At 47.2% G+C, this 17597-nt stretch overlaps 1 protein-coding gene across 1 annotated transcript in view; it reads right to left on the bottom strand.

Moving 5' to 3' along the window:
- The window catches only part of megf11 (multiple EGF-like-domains 11), a 188667-nt gene that overhangs the window by 71195 nt on the left and 99875 nt on the right, over positions 1–17597 (bottom strand). The window contains exons 8-10 of the mRNA XM_042110215.1: positions 4577–4823; positions 4270–4390; positions 2915–3051 (exon numbers count right to left, since the gene is read on the bottom strand). Coding sequence (XP_041966149.1) covers positions 2915–3051; positions 4270–4390; positions 4577–4823 — 505 coding nt within the window. The remainder of the gene's footprint in view (positions 1–2914; positions 3052–4269; positions 4391–4576; positions 4824–17597) is intronic.

Genomic DNA, 17597 nt, shown 5'->3' with positions numbered 1-17597 from the left:
AGAACACAGAAGTAGTCGAGCGGGTCCGGGATCACAGGCAAAGAGTCAGAGGCGTTTTCAATAAACAGGCAGGTAACTGGTGCTGGTTGCAGACGATCTGACAAGTGTGGACTGAAAAGCAAGGCTTTATATAGAGGGCATGATGAGTGGTGAATGCAGTGCAGCTGGTAGGTAACGAGGGTGAGGCAGAGCAGAGCAGGAACAGGTGGAGGTCATCAGACTTCAATCAGCACGTGTTACCAGGCAGAGAGAGAGCTCATGACATGTACACTGTGTGCTGTGTGTGTTTCACTAATTCACGGATTGGGATAAATGCAGAGACCAAGTTTCCCTCACAGGATCAAAAGAATATATATACTTATATATTTATAACATATTCTACCTTGTCTGTGGGGTCTGTCTCTACATCGTTATTTGCAAAGCCGGAGCTGGATAAACAAATAGCGTGCGTGCAACAAAGGAAAAGTTCTTTGGTGTTGCTTTAACTGATACAGGACGAACTTGCCATACTGCTCACCATATAAATAAGAGCACTCATGCTTTTACCCCCATATATTTCCTTAAGATGTTACAAAAAGACATTTGATACACTGTCCCTCATATTCAGTCTCAAGTCATTTTGATATGTGCAGAGGCGCACCTTGTCAACAGGCAAACCAAGCAACTGCTTGGAGCCCCGAGCCGCTAGGGGGCCCCAGACCTGGTCTTAGCGCGTTTGCCCGTGGGACAAGTGAGATTTTCGTGCATAGAGATTGAATGATGTATTTTGCGTGCTCCTGTCCTGTTGTTTTACAAACAGTACATCTGTACATATGTAGGCCCTATATGGCCTTATAAACAGCGGATCTGTGTTCAAAAGAGTTCAAAGAATCTGCACATATTTTGGCTACTGTGGTAAACGTCAATCGAGGGTGCAGTGATGACGGATCAACATCGGAGTTTGGTATTTAGCCTAGGCTACTCAATGAAGTTATAGTAGGCTAATGCAGTAAACTTCAGCTAGCTAGCGACAGTTACAACTAGTTAAGCAATTAGATGGTTAACGTTTCTATGTTTGTATTAGGGCTGTCTGCCATAACATGTTAATCGCGATGCAGTAAGGACCAAGCATACGCGTTATTTTTTTTAGAACCCGATTGACGCAAAGTGCGTCATAAAACACACCCCTTCTTCTTTGTTACATTGCTCCGGAACTATAGCCTAGAAATCTAGACGCGCCCCTAGCGGCCGCAAATTACATTTGCTGCCAGGGCTAGTCTAGCAACTCTCCGTTGGCTTGTGAGCTCCAGAAATCGAAACTTAATCAGGCCAATGAAATCGTGTATAGAGTCGTTAGGTGGGCTTAACATAATGATTGATGGCAGAGTTGCAACGGTTTGGCTTGAATTCCCTGCTACTTGAAAACAAATAAGATGGATGTTGCTGCTGGCAAACAGTGTGACAGGAGTTAAGCTTTTATTAAGTAGGCAAACATTTGAACTAGCTAACTAGCTCCGCTGGTGGGAAACGCATGGGACTCATAGCGCTGCCGCTGTCCTATTGAGTGCAGAGGGAATTTGAAAGACAACTGATTATCCCGCCCCTCGGACTGAGCACTGCGAACGGTGAGTGTCCAGACCCTACATTTTAATGTGGGTCTGGCTCGTCAGGCTACCGGAACTGTTCATTGCAGCGAGATTAAACATTTATTGCGTGACAGAGCAGAAGTGGGTTCACCTGCGCACCCAGAATTACTCGCGAACCCGTGATCGCATAGATATGGCAAGCATATCAAATGAAAGAGGAGACACAGGGCTATCCATTGGTATAATTTATATCGATCCTTCTGGCTTATAAAAACAGACGAAGTGACTGCAAAATAATAACGTCATGTACACAAACCAACGTTGCACACCTCGTTTGAATTACTCGCGGACCCGTGATCGGATAGATATGCCACGCATATCAGATGAAAGAGGAGACACAGAGCTATCATTTGATACCATCCTTCTGGGTTATAAAACAGACGAAGTGACAGCAAAATAATAACTTCATATAGTTGGACTTACCCCATGTTTTGTCTGTTTTTGTGGCAAATGTTTATAACGCTATCGTGTGTTTGTTTCTCTATGGCAAAGCATGTTCATAATCCGGTTTTGAGATCCTAGCAAATTCCTGCATGGCATCCAATTCAAGGCTCACATTGCATCCCAATTTGTTCAACAAAGAAACCCCTTTTTTGCCTCTACTTTGTTCATGGCAATGCAGTAAAAAGTTGTAGAGAATCATTATGAGTGCATACACATAGGCTCTCACAGGCTAACAGCAAACTCGGGTCAAGTCAGGTCAGATCAGTTGTGTCACAGATATGGAGCGCAGAAAGGTAATTTTTCATCACTAAATAAAAAAAATGCCATTTATTTCTGTAAGGCGCACACCGCATTATATCTGTAAATTGCTAAGCCCCAGAGAATCCCTCCACCATGGCAATGATATTGCCAGATTCAGGAGAGTCTGCTCTACACACACATGAAAGGCAAGTCGAGCTGCCAGCTTGCAGTGGTGAGATACATGTCAAAATATAAGAATTTTTATAATATGCTTTTTGTATTTTTATTATTTAACATAATAACCTAATGGTGGTATAACATAATGGTGATAACACTTGTCAGTAGGGCCCCCTTGGAATTTTTGCTTGGGGCCCCCACAGACTCTAGAATCGCCTCTGGATATGTGATACACCGTCCCCCATATTCAGCCCCAAGTAATTTTGATATTTGTCGGCTTTTTGATGCTTTGCGTTTCATGTTTATTCTGCTGTCACTTTTGATCATTAATGATTTCTCCTCCATGTTCTTTACTCCAGTCATTATCTGTGTTCTGCCCATGACTTCCTGCCCATGACTTCCTGTCCGTGACAAAAGCCTCCACTTACCTGCTACCGCTGTAGCCTGCCATGCATTCGCACTGGCCCGTGATGTGGTCACATAGCCCGCCATTGCGGCACGAACATTCCTTGGCACAATTGATGCCGTACTTGCCAAACGGGCACGGCTGGGCACACACAGAACCCTGTGGACCAATCAGAGACGGGGCGCGTCAGTATTAGCTTTAGCAATGGGGGTAGGGGGCAGGGGGATGTCTGAGGGGGAGGGAGGGGGCGGTGGGGGGTTGCAAGCTAATCCTTACAAATCCTATGGAAAGCATTAATGCTTGCCCTGCCTCTTTAAGCGTTTAAAGAGGGTTTAAAGCGAGTCTAAGAGAGATGTAAGTCAGGCTGTGAAAACTTCACAACGGCTGTTTTAATGAGGATGACTTCAGTGGGACTTTGGGGATGTTTGGAGGAAGACAGAAAGACAGACTCCCCCATGTCCCCCACGCCTCTCCCGGGCTGTCCATCTATCTTGCCCACCCAGCTGGACCTCACTAACACACACGGACACACACTAACACACATTAAGTGTGTTTCCTCTCATACACACTAACACACATCCAGCGTATATCCTCTGTCCTTCCTACTCCCTCTTCTCCTCTAGTTTTCTTTATCGCTCCCTCGTTTTCTCCTCCTCATATCTCCTCCCAGCTTTTACCCTCTACATGTCCCTGCACTGAGACCCCCCCCCCCCCCCCCCCCCATTCACACACTCACAATCCTCTTGTTCATTCTCTCTCTAACTTCTTACTGTATCCCCATTCCTCTCTTGTGTTAAATGTTTTACATTTTCTTTGTCTTCATTCCTTCAATAATGGCTTCCTTTTCTCTTTTGATGGTCTTTTACTGATAAATTCGCTCCTGCTATTAAACTATTTTATGTCCATCTCTTATTGTGCTTTGCTCTCTCTCTCTCTCTCTTTCACTGTCTCCATGTGCCTTTCTCTCTCATTCTCCCCTCCTTTCTTCTCCTCTGTCTCTTTCTCACTTCTGTCACTCTTTCCATTTACCCCCCCCCCCCTCTCTCTCTCTCTGTCCTATCATCCATCTGGCGTGGTAAGATCCCTCTGCGGTGATATGGTGGGCCTCTCTGCCTCCTGTTGTCTTTTTTGCTGAGGAAGATTCCTATGGGACTGAAATCACCTGGACATATGAAGTAGTAAGAGCTGTGGGGCTCCTCTACACGCTTCACAAATGCGCTTCCTGCTTCCTTTCAAATGTCCTGCAGCACAGGGAACACTGAGCACCCTTTCCAAAAGGACTGGGGATAAGTAGCACAATAATACTGTAATCACGGAGCCTTAAGAGGAGTTGGATTCAAGGTAAAGTCCCCCCCCCTCTCGTTCTGTCTGTCGTACCGTCCAGCCGGCGGGGCAGGAGCACTCTCCGGTGATGTGGTGGCAGGTTCCTCCATTCTGACAGGGACAGCGCTGCTCACACTGTGGCCCATGGCTGCCAGAGGGACACCGCTCTCCACAGCTAGAAACACATGCACGCACACGCACGCATGCACGCACGCACACACACACACACACACACACACACACACACGTGAGCAGTAGTGACTACGACGCAGACAAATGTTTCTAAACAGTTTATAAACACTATTTCTATGGTATTAAGAGTTTCTAAAGAGTCGTAATGTCAATGAGGGGGCGGACTCACAAAGCGCTGGTGTATCCTGGAGCGCAGATGCATTCTCCAGTCTCGTGGAGGCAGGTGGCGCCGTTGAGGCACTGGCAGGGCAGCTGGCAGCCCTTCCCGTAGTAGCCGGGCTCACACTGGTCCTCACAGCGCCAGCCCTGGTAGCCGTCTGTGCACACGCACGCCCCGGTGATGGGGTTGCACAGGGCGCCGTTTTTACACTGGCACCGGTTACTGCAGTGAGGACCCCAGTAGCCAGGCTCACAGCCTGCACACACACAGACACAGACACAGACACAGACACAGACACACATATACACACACAGACACACACAGACACACACAGACACACAGACACATACACAGACACATACACAGACACACACACACACATATACACACATACACACACACACACACACAAACACAAACACAGACACAGACACACACACACACACACACACACACACACACACACACACACACACACACACACATTCAAACACACAAACAGGCAAAGGCACGCGGCGCACACACACACACACACACACACACAGGAAAAAAAGATGAAATAAGCATCAGAAGGCATTCAAATGTCATTATACAGTCTGCACAAAACAGCAAAGAGGCAGTAATTGGTTAGTTCCCTGAGCCTGTCGACTATTTGCACAAAGTGGCAAAGCAGAGAGATAAAAAAAAATAAACTTTGACAGAGAGCCAGGCGAATAAAAAAGCAATTCAGAATCTCTGATCTGTGATAGAACACTAACACCCTGCACAAACTGTATATAACTGTACCCTAAAAACATCTCACAGACAGAGGCAAACACTGTCAAAAAAGTGAAACTCTTCCAACTCCCCAAAATAATAGAGCGCCATTGATCAAGTTTTTAGCAGAGTCTGAACGGTCGCAAGCACTTCTGTGGCCATTTGTGTGATTTTAAGGAGTTCAACTATTATCACAATAACAATCTCCTCTTCAGTCCTCTGCTTGATCGATGCGTCCGAGAGATGAAGAGGACACTAGCCCCACCCCCACCCCCCTTCTCCTCCCTTCCCTCACACGGCCGATAATAAATCCAAAACAACAGGTTGGGAGCAGCCGGTCCGGTGCTGGATGGGGCCACTGCTCAAAGATTTGTGAAGTCATAGAGTTTTATGGGTGAACGCGTGTTGGGGCGTATGGGGCGTCTTAAATGTTTGGTCGATAGCGGCGCGTTCGGAGGAGAGTCTGATGGAGGGGCTCATAGATTACGGATTCGCTCCTCGTCAAGCGAGCGAGCGAGCAAGCGATCGAGCGAGTGGGTCCTTCTGCCCGATAGCAGACAGGGAGGCATCGCACTGAACAAACGTCTCCAATAAGATTAGCTGCTGGCCAATCAAGTGGATAATTCTCACTGCCACCAGCGGAGCAGAGCTGGGACTGAGGTGTGTGGGTGTATTGTGTACACACACACACACACACACGCATGCACGCACGCACGCACGCACGCACGCACGCACACACACACACACACACACACACACTCACACACACACACACACACACACACACACACACACACGCACAGAAAAACAGACAACCAGATATAGACACACACACACAAACACCAATAAAACTGAAAATCACATAAAAACACACAGGCACGTATACACAGACAAACACACACACATACACATACACACAGTTCCAGAAGCCGTTAAAGGAGCTGAGCCAGCTCCGGGATCTTCCGGTGAGCATCTGGAGCAGAGTGTGGGTGATGGAGGGAGCCTTATGTCTCTCATTCGGCCCTTGGCAGAGAGGGACATGAACCACAGCGTGAGGTCCGACTCCAACTCTCCGCCAGGCGCAGAGCCTGGACACAGGTATTGACTGTGGCGACGTGACTGATGGCTGATTCGGCAGGTATCAGATGCAATTCTGCCATCGGCTCACTAGGCCTGGCTGTATAACTGATGATCGGTGCAGGCAGGGTGCTAATGACTACACAGACACACACATACATGTACTCACTTACACACACACACACATGCACACACACACACACACACTTTCCTGCCCTGCCTGGCTTAGGCCACCTGTGCTCTGATCAGTGCAGACGGTGGGGCTAATGAAAACTGTTTTCACAGAGGCAGCCATAACCCTCCACCGTGCCAAGCAAACAACACGCCGATGATAAGAGAGGGGCACTGAGGGCACTGAGGGCACTCAGAGAGCCGGGCAAAGCAGGACAAGAGGCTGAGGGCGCTGGAGGCAAGGGCTGGGACATCCTGACCCACGGAGGAGACACGGAAGAGAGGGAGGGTGGGGGTGGGCATCTCTCCCTTAGAAGATGCCATTCAAAGACCCAAAACTCTATTGGTTTCTCTGTGCTAAACAAAACTCCTTTGCACAATTCTTCAATCAGCAATCATTCATTATCCATAAGAGATACCATGTCTGTTCTGTGTTGCTATTTGCAAGTATGGATCTAAGGCACATTTAGAGAAAGTACTGTATTGCCTATTTGGTGAAGAAAACAGTACAAAAGGTGTTTATAGCAGGTCTATTTCAATGAAAAATGACAAGTTGTAGTTCAATGAAATTTGTCTTGTTTAGGTGCTTACTGTAGGCCTTACATTGCATCACACAGTGATTTGACTACAAGATGTGTTGTTTGAGGGCAAAATTGGCATTGCTGCCTGTTTTAAATGTTTTGCAAGCAAAATATGTCATTTTGGTCAGAGTGCTTTTGTTTAGACATGCGTGTTAATTGTTTTGTCACAAGCGGCTCACAAAAAACTGTAATATAAAATACAAAGACTGCTACTTTATGGCATAAGAAATGTTACATAATTGCACATTTTAGTTTCATAGTTTGCAGAATTGCATTTATAATGTTTTCCCAAAAGACACAAAGACTTGATTGACTGGATTGAAACACGGAACCAACATTTTGACATTAAGAATTTAGTGAAATGTCTCTAAACAAAATCACTAGGCCAATTAATATATCTATACATTCATGTCACCTTTCTACTTAGCTGCTGAAACAATCCCAATAGTCTAACACTCTGTGGTGTCACTACATAGTCTTTGGTGAATTTCAAGTGCCAAGAGGAAAGGGATGTCTGGCAGCAAAGATCCTTGATGACTAACTCCGCTTCAGCCCTCTCTGGTTAGGGGCCAGTGTTTATGGTGCATAGACTGACTGAATCATATGACTTCATCCGGGCTACTGCTGTAGGACCTACTCATGTTAACGTCACACACACGTTGTTAGTCCATGCTTATGTTGAGCAACATAATGCGTTTGACTAAATTCTGCAAAGTTTGTTGCCATTGTAGCAGTGACATTACTTAGGCTACCCTAGTTGAAGAAGGCTACCAGGCGCACTTAGGCTACCCTAGTTGAAGAAGGCTACCCTAGTTGAAGAAGGCTACCAGTGACGTTACTTAGGCTACCTTAGTTGAAGAAGGCTACCCTAGTTGAAGAAGGCTACCAGTGACGTTACTTAGGCTACCCTAGTTGAAAAAGGCTACCCTAGTTGAAGAAGGCTACCCTAGTTGAAGAAGGCTACCAGGCTACCCTAGTTGAAGAAGGCTACCCTAGTTGAAGAAGGCTACCAGTGACGTTACTTAGGCTACCCTAGTTGAAGAAGGCTACCAGTGACGTTACTTAGGCTACCCTAGTTGAAGAAGGCTACCAGTGACGTTACTTAGGCTACCTTAGTTGAAGAAGGCTACCAGGCGCTCTGTCATTGTAGCAGTGACGTTACTTAGGCTCCCCTAGATGAAGAAGGCTACCAGGCGCTCCGTAGATGTGTTAGCCAATCAGAGACGGTAATATCATTTTGAAAGTAACACAGTTTGTAACGTAAGGTCTTCCGCTGATGACATTTGTCATTTTAAAATTGGGCCACCAATCAGTTCATAGTATATTTAAGCTGATCCAGAGGTTTGCTTGCCGATGTACTCGCATCTTTAATGGTCAAATCGTTTACCGATATGAATTAGGGCATTTTTACACCCCCACAGACTTAAGGAGGAAGGCATGAGTATACTAGACACTGAGGGACAGACAAGTCAGACAGATAGATAAGTCAGACAGACAGATAAGTCAAATGGTCAGACAGACAGACAGACAGAGAGCTACAGAGGCCACATTGGGGATGCTGGACACAGGGTCAGTTCAGAGATGGAGGGAGAGGGAAGAGAGGGAAGAGAGAGAGAGTGACAGACAGAGCAAGAGGAAGAGAAAACAGAGAAAGAAGAAAAAAAGAAAAAACTTGAGAAAGAAAGAGAGAGTGAGAGAGAAATAAAGAGGCTGGAACAGTGGTCAGTCAGAGGGGGGTGCAGAGCAGACAGAATGGCCTCATCATCCCCCACTGTCCATCATCAGTCATCAGCTGCCACTCACTCCCTCACTGAACACTGCCACGTGGAGGACACACACACACACACACACACACACACACACACACACACACGCACACACGCACACACCAAACTGTGCATAAAGGCACATACTGCACTGAGCCCCACACAGCCACCCCACTGACAGATGGAAGGCAGAGAGAGCGAGGGAGAGAGAGAGAAAGAGAGAGCGAGGGAGAGAGAGAGAGAAAGAGAGAGAGAGAGAGAGAGTATAAATAGCATACAAATCCATTGAAATCAAACCAGCCTACATTGCCAGCTAAATTCATTCATGCCAACTATTTCTTCTGCCACAGCCCACGTTTCCCAGAAGTCTACATTGTCTGCTTGTTGACGAGAAGAGAAACATGTTGAAGAGAGGCAGTCAGGGATGGGAGTATGAGGAGGACAGGATGAAACTGTGAAGAGAAAGATCAATACATGCAGGAAGATAAAGAGAGAGAGAGAGAGAGAGAGAGAAGATTAAAACAAGTCTAGGCCTGGGCAGAACTCCCCTTTATGCCAACTGGGTGCCAACTGATGCGGGGCACCGAGACCTTGACCAACCTCAGCTAACGACACACACAGAATACCCACAGGAAGTCACACAGCAGAGGCGAGAGAGGGAGGAAGGCATACAAAAGATGAGGGAATGGAAAGGTGGCAGGGAAGAAGAGAAAAGAAAGAACAAGAAACAGTAGAATAATGCAATGCAGAGAGAAAGACAAGGAAAGGAAAGAAGAAAGGGATGGTGGAAGAGAAGAGAAAAAGACTGGGAGAAAGGAAAAGAAAGAATGAAAGGAATCAAGGGAGAAAGACAGTCAATGAAAAGAAAACAAAATGAAGAGAAAGAGAGGGAGGGATCAAAAAGAGAAAGGAGAGAGTGAGACACATACAAACACACACACACACACACACACACGAGTGCATCCAATCCTCTCTCACAAAGAACTCACAGCATCTTTTCTGGCTCACAGCAAAAGCAAACTACCTCTGCTCATGTTGTCAAAACCCAGAGAGCCAGCTCGTTTGTACTCAGTAAATTACCTGAGTAAAGAAAACACACATCTGCGTTTATACACACACACATACACACACACACACACACACACACACACATACACCAATAAAACTGAAAATCTACACAGCGCTAATTTGTGCAACTTGTTTCTCCCCCTCCGGAACTTGAAATGGCAACAAATGTTTCCATTTCTGACGAGCCAAAGCCTCTTTTCCCCTGCAGGGAGACGGCTCAGCACATTCACACCAAAGCCCATTATCTGCCTGTCTCTCTCTCTCTCTCTCTCTCTCTCTCTCTCTCTCTTTCTCACTTTTTTTTTCTCTCTCTCCCCCCATCTCCCTCTTTCCCTGTGTTCTCCAGCCACACCCACACACCCACACACCAGCCCTGATTGGGTGGTGGTGTGTGGTGGATTTGAGGGGAGGGAAAGGAGGAAGAGGAGGATGAGGACGAAGAAGAGGAGGATGACCCCCCTCCTGTGGAGAGCTGTGTGTGTGGGATGAACATCTGCTCCAAGCTGGAGAAGCATGGAGACCTGCACAGCCATCCTCAGCTATTACAGCTATGTCTGCTCTCCAACTGGTTAATCAGGGGCTGTGTACAGGCCTAGTGCTGTGTGTGTGTGTGTGTGTGTGTGTGTGTGTGTGTGTGTGCCTGTGTGTGTGCCTATGAGTGTGTGTGAGTGTGTGTGTGTGTTTGAGTGATAAAGAAGGAGCTATGTGGAGGGATTATGTCTGTGTGAGGCTGGATGTTGATGTGGGAGTTTGTAAGTGTACAGGGCTAATGAGGAGCTTGTGGCGATATGTAAAGGACATGTTTCATGTAAACGTGTGTGTGTGTGTGTGCGTGAGTGTGTCTGAGATAAAATGTCTGAATGTGAACTGTATGCACAGAGATGGCGGATGTGCGCATGAGAACAGGGTGGTGATTGTGTGTATGTAGAGTGCCTATATCTCAACTTACTGCACGTTTGAGTGCTTGTGTGCATTTGTGTGTGTGTGTATATGTGTGTGTGTGTATGTGTATGTGTGTGTGTGATCAAAAACTCCTCAGACTGGTGGCTAACTCATGAGCTAAGTCGCACGCTGCGCGTGGGATTGTGTACTGGACTGGAGGAGAGCCGAACGCAGGGCGCGCTCAGCGGCGCTCTGTAACACGCTAATCACATCAGATGCAGAGAGAGGGGCGATCCCCGTGAAGGGCATCCAGACACCGCATTCAGGAGAGCTCCGCGACGCTCCTAGATCCTGTGACGCGAGCCGCGTCTGAAGTGCTCCCAAAGCGTGTGCCTGTGTGTGTGTGTGTGTGCGTGTGTGTGAGCCGCGTCTGAAGTGCTAACAAAGCGTACAGTAAGTACACACTGGCCTATCTGTCGCAGGAAGCAAAATCCTTCCCCTGAAAGCCGTCAGCTACCGCTGGGATTCTGACGTTTTATAGAGTTGTCAGAGTGAAAAGACAGAAAAGGGGGGGGGGGTGTCACTGCATATACAGAATGCAACTCACTGAATCAAATCTGAAATTTAGAGCACCTGTCTCCATGATGCTTTATGACTGCAGTTTGCACCTCAGCAAAATTCTGTGAAAAACTTTGATCTGAAAATGTGCACATTTCCACAAAATATTTGGCAGGGATCGTCCACAGGGATCGCCTACAGGGATCGTCTTCATAGATTAACCCAAAAGGCCTCAGACACTAAGAGAACCTGACTGAATGAGGACTTGAGGACGATGTGCAATGAGGCCTCTAAATGGCTCAATGATAGACAGCCTCTGCTAGACAAGACAAACTAAAGTTAAATCCCACAATGTCTTTTATTATTTGGCTAATGCCAGGGTAGTTGCTTCTAAATATGTGGTGATACATTAGTCACAGTCACAAGACTCACAGTAGTACTGAAGTGACTAATTCCATTTGCTGATTTCCTGAAAGTTCCCCTCAATTTGAAGCTAAACACATTGAATTTACTAATATGTCAGTTAAAGATAAAAGTCCATCCACACACACTCGATAAACACATAAATAACAACATAAAGTGGACTGCAGTACAGGAAGAAAAGGAGAAACACCTTTAGTGCTCCAGGGTGTGTGCACTTATAGCACTTGAAAGATGAGTTGTGGCTCTAAGTTGTTTTTACACCCAAATCTCAGTCCAAAGAGAAACATTAGGCTAAGTAGCAGTTAGACACTCGAGCCAGGCAGTAAAAGAAACAAAATCACATGCGTCATCTTTTAGGCTGGCTTGGGTTTGTCAGCAGAGAGCCCTCTCTCCAGCTCAGTTCCTTCATTCTGTGCACAGATCCACAGCCAGCCTATTTTCCCTCACTGCAGTAATATGGATCAGGGCTTCGTCCATGGTCTCCAGTCCCTTGGAAGTTGCATAAGGACCTGTGAGACGCATCTTTTAGGCTGTGTGTAGTGGACGGTGTCCCTTCGGTCTTCAAAAGTGGACATGGGCAATGCAGACGTAAAGCTAGATCACAATATGTCATGATATTTGACGATATGTCATTAAAGTCACGCAAACACATGAAAGCCACGCCACACAACATGTTATCCTGACCATCATCAGCACTAAAACCCGTTTCCTTGTCTACAGTTGTCTGAACTCTTCATTCAGTCATCTTTGTTTTCACTCTGCATGTGAGCTGACAACCTCCTGCACCTTATGTGCATTACATAACCATGTCATTAACTAAATCCCTTATGCACGATATGAAACATTCTTATCAAGGAAAGAAATTCTAGCAGTATAGCAATTACAATACGATATAGCCCTTTCCTAGTCTGCAGGGATTTTATCCTCTTTGAATGACGTTCTATCCTCATAGAGAACTGTGTCCGACCTTAAGGCACTTAAAGCCTCGGACTTCTTCTGCTTCCATGCTTGAGGCAGGACCGGGGGCATGGCCCAGACGGCCTCAGGTCAGCCCTGGAGTAGGGCAGGGCCGAATCGGAGCTGAACTGCAGACTTTTGGAATGGAATACGACGCAACAATAAAACTGGAGAAATTTAAGAACAGACAGGTAGCATTTGGTTAGAGTTGCTTTGCAACAGAAGTGACTTTGCTTATATTTGTAAAGAAAAACAAAACTTTGAAAAAATTAAGGATACTGCATCTTTGTTGTTATTAATTATTATTAATTTTGTAATTAATTGGACATACCAGTATGCTCAATTAAGCACTCTTAAGAATCTTCTAACATTCTTAGCTAATGGACCCAATGTTACAACTCCTTATAGAAACATATCACAGAGGCTAGGTGTTTAAGCCTGGCTTAGGGCCAGCCCCGGTCATTAATGTAAATGAGCCACTAGAGACTGTGTCTGGAGTTAGAACCTTGAGTTCTAAAGCCTGCGTTTTGAGTTAGAACCTAGAGTTCTAGAGCTGGTGCTTGGGGTTAGACAGAGCTTACAACGGTAGGGTTAGAACCTAGAGTTCTTCAGCCTGCTGTTGTAAGGGTGGGAAAAAGTCTTGTTCAGTTCGCTGAGCTCTGAAGAGCGTTGGTTTTAAGCAAGGGAGCTGAACAATCCCCTGCATGATTCCAAACTAGATGTATGAAAAGGAGAAAGTGTGAGGAGTACTGATTAGCTGCCTAAGCTGCCTGTCTTTAGCAGCGAGCGCGGAAGTGTAACCTCTATGTAACATCCTGCCTGCAGATGAAGGGTGTGTGTGCAGCCCCGTGCCAGACATGGAAACTTCATCACACATTCATGTTTCTCTTTGACTTACTGTGCCGAACCTTCTATGAGCGCATGGAAATCGGCCTCATAAGAGCTCTGATCTTCCAGTGTGTGTGTGTGTGTGTGTGGGTGTGTGTGTGTGTGGGGGGGGTGTTGAAACATGGAAATAGAAATTTGGAGTCCACACGTACATACAATGAGGGATATTGCTAAAAGAGTACTTTTCCTCTCTCTCATCGTTCACCGGTGATGTTGGATTGACTTTACGTCAAATCGTACACCAATAAAAACAAGTATGGACAGTTGGAATTCCATTAGTGGATGACAAATGCCTTCCTCAGTGACGTGTGCATTCATCAGGTTTCACCCGTGCACTGTCACAGACTAATAGTGGTAAGAGGAGATGTGTGTGTGTGTGTGTTTGCGTGTGTGTTTGTCACAGACTAATAGTGTTGAGAAGAGGTGTGTGTGTGTGTCCGTGTGTTTGTCACAGACTAATAGTGTTGAGAAGAGGGGTGTGTGTGTGTGTGTGTGTGTGTGTGTGTGCACAAGAGACTTGCTCGGAAAGTAATGATTACTGGGTAAACTCCGAGTGGGTGATGAATGCCTCTTGGCTCGGTTAAACGCACGGCTGTAAAAAGCTGCCGATAGCCTTGCAGACGGGACCCCTGTGCTCATGCCCTCTGGGGCCCCTGACACTTATCAGCCCCTAATTTATTAGCCCCTGCGCAGAGACAGAGGGAGAGAGGGAGGGAGGGAGAGAGAGTGAGAAGGAGAAATTGAGAGGTAGAGAGAGAGGGAGGAAGAGAGAGAGAGAAGGTGAGAAAGGAAGCAAGGGAAGAAAAAAAGAAAACAGCATCATGGATACATCATGTAGCTGAGGAGGGGAAAAAGAGAAGAAATTAAAGAAAGAAAGGGATGAGAGAAAGACAGGGATGAGAGAAGGAAAGAGAGAGGAGGGCCCTGATGGATGCTTTTCTAAATATACAGGAGAAGCTGCCAATAGTCAGGAGGAGCGAATACTGCTGAGTGGTAACACGGAGCAGAAAAGCCAGAGAGTGGCGAACATGTGCGTGCCTCAGTTTGTCTCCGAGGGGCGCGCTGCCGCCCCGTCCTAATTCATCTCCCCGGTAAGGCCTCCAGAGAACCCCTCTACCCAACCCCCCCGGGGAGTTACAGCAGCATGGGGCCGTGCTTCAACATGCCAGCGAGGAGTTGGGCCCTCTCTCGGGAGCCTTACCTAACACACACACACAGAAAACTGCTTTACAGTCCATGCCAACAAAATACAGCTTTGTACAGCACACAGCAAGCATGTATTTGTGTGTGTGTGTGTGTGTGTGTGTGTGTGTGTGTGTGTGCATGTGGAGAGCCAGGAGGACTTTGCCTCAACTCAGAGAAAAGTGCGCCGTTCTCCCTCTCCTTCTTCACAGCAAACAGAGTAACCAGGCCAGCAGGAGGGGGCTGCACGGCCAGCCCAATTAAGAACCGCTCCCACCCCGCAGACTTAACGAGCAGTAATGTCCAGTCGGGCTGTTTACTTGGCGCCCTCGCCCCGGTCTCGGCCGCGTCTTTGGATTGCACTTAGGCGGTCAGCGAAGCTGCCGATCGATAGCGGGCCTTGACCAGAAACAGCGGGAGAATCCACAGTGCAAAGCTCGGGGTTTAACCTGGCACTCCGAGACACAACGAGGCGTCCAAGAGAAGCAGGGGCAGGAGTGATGGCCGCGCGGTGGCTGCGGTCAGGGGCTGCGATCAGGGGCTCCGACAGAAGCGCAGCCAGCATTTGAAGTTGCGGGAGGATGCAGAAGAGGATAGGTCATTAGGAGCTCCTTGAATAATGGCGAGGTAAGACTTGACCCAGCTAAGGGAAAAAGCCGATAGCTTATTCGACAAAAGTCAGAAGCGGCCCCATCAGCAGATTGCTACACGGCCACGGCGCCGAGCTCAGTTAATAATTGACTCTTCTTCAGGAGAAAACAAGGAAGACAACAAATAACAAGCGGACTCTGCTGCACTCTGCTGATGTGCCAAACAACGGGACACGTGTGACCGTGCGTACTGGTGCCAACTGACAAGGAAGGTCACAAGCACTCCGGCAAGGCCTCTGAAAGGAGTGTGTGTGTGTGTGTGTGTGTGTGTATTTGAGTGTACTGGCATATATAAGCACCCATGAATGAGTATAGGTTAATGAATGTGTATGTGTGTGTGTGTGTGTGTGTGTGTGTCTGTGTGTGAGCGTATGTGCATGCATAACGCATAACATGAGGTCAACCCTTGCCGGCGACAACTGTGGCGAGAGACAATGTCAACCCAATAAAGGCCAGTCGCGCAGAACTTAATTTGCACCCATCGATTTCCTATTTTCAATTATTAATTCTAATTAGGATGAAGTGGACGGTGCCAGGGGGCTTGCGGCTCCGGGTCGATCGCAGAGGGGCTGGAGGCCAGGGCCAGGGACCCAGCCAAGCCGTCGTCCAGCACCAACATGGCAACAGCACACTATGGGACAGATCAGGGCCAGAAGTGGGCCGGAGCTGAACCCAATCTGAACCGATTCTGAACCAGATCCAGTTAAAACATGGGGTCTGTGTTGATGAGAAACATGGTGTTAAAACATGGTGTTAAAACGTGGTGTTAAAAAGTGGTGTCTGTCTGTGTTGATGGAAGTCTGTGTTGAAGGTCTCTGATGTTTCCTACAACTCAAATTCCTTTACTTTCGTGTTTGGGTGTATTCATGATTGTTGCTGAACTCGTGACACACACACACACACACAGACAGAGGCCTGGCATGTCAAAGAGGCATTAAAACATAACTGGTACACACTCTCTGGACACTGAGCCAATGAGTGAACAGCAAAACACAACATCCCAACTGACAGACATACTGGGATCAAAGCACCAATCTAGGACAGGGGGGGGGTCAGAGAATCATCCCATGGTCAGATTGATCCAGGGCAAACCATTTCACCACCAGGGGGCAGCACAAGCACTCCAACACCCACCCAGGAAGAGGGGTTTGACAGGGAGGGGGGGAGGGGCAGTGTGTGATCAAACAGAGTGACAGGGAACTCTGGGATGGGGGGGGGGGGTGATGAATGTATAATTATGGACTTGTCACTTTGCAGAGATTGTTTCAGTTCTCCCCTCCCCCTACGCCATCCATCTAAACATATAGCATAGCTGCACTCCCCCTACACACCCGACTACATACACACACGACTGAACAAACACACACACTCAAATGTGCACACACACAAATTGCACACACACACTGCACAAACCACCAGAAGCAAAGTCAACAACAACAACGTGGTTGATGCATGGCCGTGGAAAAGAGCAGTGTTCATTAAAGGCACGACCCAGCTGTGATCTGATTGACACAAACACACACACACACAGGCCATGGAAAAGAGCGGTGTTCATTAGAGTCACACTCTTCCACTGTGAGCTGATTGACATTATGTTTAATGGGAAGCATGGCCAGAAACCTCATGTACACACTTTAACAGATGTAACACACACACACACACACACACACACACACACACACACACACACACACACACACCGCTCTATCTCTGTCTAGCGTCATGTACAGTAATTAGGGCCGTATTTTGAGAGTGGCTGGCTGAGCTGATTTGATCACAGCGTAGCTCCTGTGAGGGTGGGGTGGCGATGCTGATGTGATCACAGCGTAGCTCCTGTGAGGGTGGGGTGGCGATGCTGATGTGATCACAGCGTAGCTCCTGTGAGGGTGGGGTGGCGATGGTCGCTGCTACTGCTTCTCTTTAGCGTGACTCACTTATTCACCTCGTGCAGTATGTGGCGGTGTATTAACTAAAGGCAAATTAACTTAAGAGCCGCGCTCGAGTGCCTGCAATTCAAATCAGCAGCCTCCTAATTGCCAGTCCATTAGGGCGGATCGTGGATCTAATGCAG

The sequence above is a fragment of the Alosa sapidissima genome, chromosome 11 (assembly GCF_018492685.1).
Source record: "Alosa sapidissima isolate fAloSap1 chromosome 11, fAloSap1.pri, whole genome shotgun sequence".
Taxonomy (NCBI): Eukaryota; Metazoa; Chordata; class Actinopteri; order Clupeiformes; family Clupeidae; genus Alosa; species Alosa sapidissima.
Note: the sequence above shows the minus strand (reverse complement) of the source record. Positions and strands in the feature narration are given on the sequence as shown.